Source organism: Pinus tabuliformis, chromosome 9 (assembly GCF_031772625.1).
Source record: "Pinus tabuliformis cultivar Carrire ecotype Pingquan chromosome 9, CPIR1, whole genome shotgun sequence".
Lineage (NCBI taxonomy): Eukaryota > Viridiplantae > Streptophyta > Pinopsida > Pinales > Pinaceae > Pinus > Pinus tabuliformis.
Window position 1 is genome coordinate 45491478 of NC_142307.1, and position 1816 is coordinate 45493293.

Sequence of the window (1816 nt, forward strand, 5' to 3'; positions counted from 1 at the left end):
AGTTGGAAGTGGTTATCTCAAGAGCATACCAGCAGCAGCAACTCGGGATCCAACCAGGAAGCCAGTGGGATGGAAGCCAACCACCTAAGGAGTCAAAAAAAAGGGGACGGAAAACAGATCTACAAAGAACGATCGAGGTAGGGAAGCTCCTGGTAGACTCAGGCAGGTATGCGAAATTGACAAAGTACTACAAACCCTCTCCAAATGGTTAAACCATGAAGCTGGTCTCATGGAACTTAAGAGGGCTCAACGGCCCAGGTAAACTCAGAATGTTAAAGAACATGATTAAAGCGGAAAAGCCACAAATTTGCTTTTTCCAGGAAACCAAATGTAACGACACTACATTAGGCAGCATCCTAACCAAAGCTTGGCCAGGATGCCGCTCAGTAGCAGTTGATGCATCAGGAGCGTCAGGAGGACTGGCTATTGCATGGAACACCCAAGCAATAAACCTTTCAGAGTTCCATGCCTCTCATCACCTTATACAGGCAGCCTTCCATATTTTGGGCACGAATGTACATGGTAATCTCTCAAATGTATACTTCCCGCAGGATACAGGAAGCAAAATAGCACTCCTAGACACCATTGAGGCACTGAATAACAACAGGAGGCACCCGCTCTGGATCATCGGAGGGGATTTTAACATGATCACTAAGCTAGAAGAAAAAACTGGGGGAAGAAACAGATTGGAGCAAGAAAATATCCATTTCAAGGACTTCATCCAAAATGCCTCCCTAATAGACATGCCTTTCTGCAATGGTACTTTCACTTGGAGTAATCGCAGAGCCGGCAAACATCAAATCACCTCCAAGCTCGATCGCTTCCTCATATCTGATAATGCGATTCATCTTGGAGGAGACATCACAGCCGCCATTCTCCCGCATACGGGTTCGGACCACTGGCCGATAGCTCTCCAATGGCAAAGACCTGGAAACCAGACTCGGAGACCCTTCCGTTTCAAAAGTTTTTGGCTCTCGCACCCTGAATTCAAAGACTTTGTCACAGCCACTTGGACCTCCTTCACCCCTCCAGAAGGATCTAAGATGTACAAATTCCAACAGAAGCTCCGATTCCTAAAATTCCAGCTAAAGTGATGGAAAAAAGAAACCTTTGGAGACATATTCAAAGCACAACAAGATCTCAATCTGGAACTAGCGGATCTTCATCAAAACATTATTACAGAAGGACACACAGAAGGGACACTGGAACAGGAAAGGCACATCCACAGGCAGATTGAGGAAAGGCAGAAGCAGGAGGAAATTTACTGGAAACAAAAGTCCAGAATAAGATGGTTGAAGGAAGGAGAACGCAACACCAAATTCTTCCACAGAACCACCATACAAAGAAGAATGCACAACAACAATCCGTTCATCCAGAAGCCGGGAGGAGAAAGAGTGGAAATGCATGAGGAAATCGAGGAAGAGTTGTGCAATCACTTCAACCAGATCCTTCAAGAGCCGGAAGGAGATAGAAGCCAAGCAATTGAAAAAATCACTAACAATGTGCCTAGAATCATTACAGAGGAGCACAATGAGCTTCTCCTCCGTCCGATTCAGCTTCAGGAGGTGGATGAGGCAATGGCCCAGCTCAAGGATGGAAAAGCCCCCGGACCAGATGGTTTCACCACTACGTTCTTTCATACCTTTTGGGAGATGATAAAACAGGAAGTATGGCAAATTGTTGAAGAATCGAGAGCAAGCCACTGGATTCTACCTTCTCTCAACACCACTTTCATCGCCCTCATTCCCAAAGAGGAGGACTCTATCAAGCCCGACAAATTCAGGCCGATTGCACTCTGCAATGTAATTTACAAGGT

The 1816-nt window shown here is 45.8% G+C and overlaps 1 protein-coding gene across 1 annotated transcript; it reads left to right on the forward strand.

The window, feature by feature from the left end:
* Positions 1–215: 215 nt before the first annotated feature.
* On the forward strand, positions 216–1094 carry LOC149147062 (uncharacterized). Its single transcript, XM_089441702.1, has one exon. It carries the CDS (start codon positions 216–218, stop codon positions 1092–1094), a length of 879 nt encoding a protein of 292 aa, XP_089297828.1.
* Positions 1095–1816: the final 722 nt, after the last annotated feature.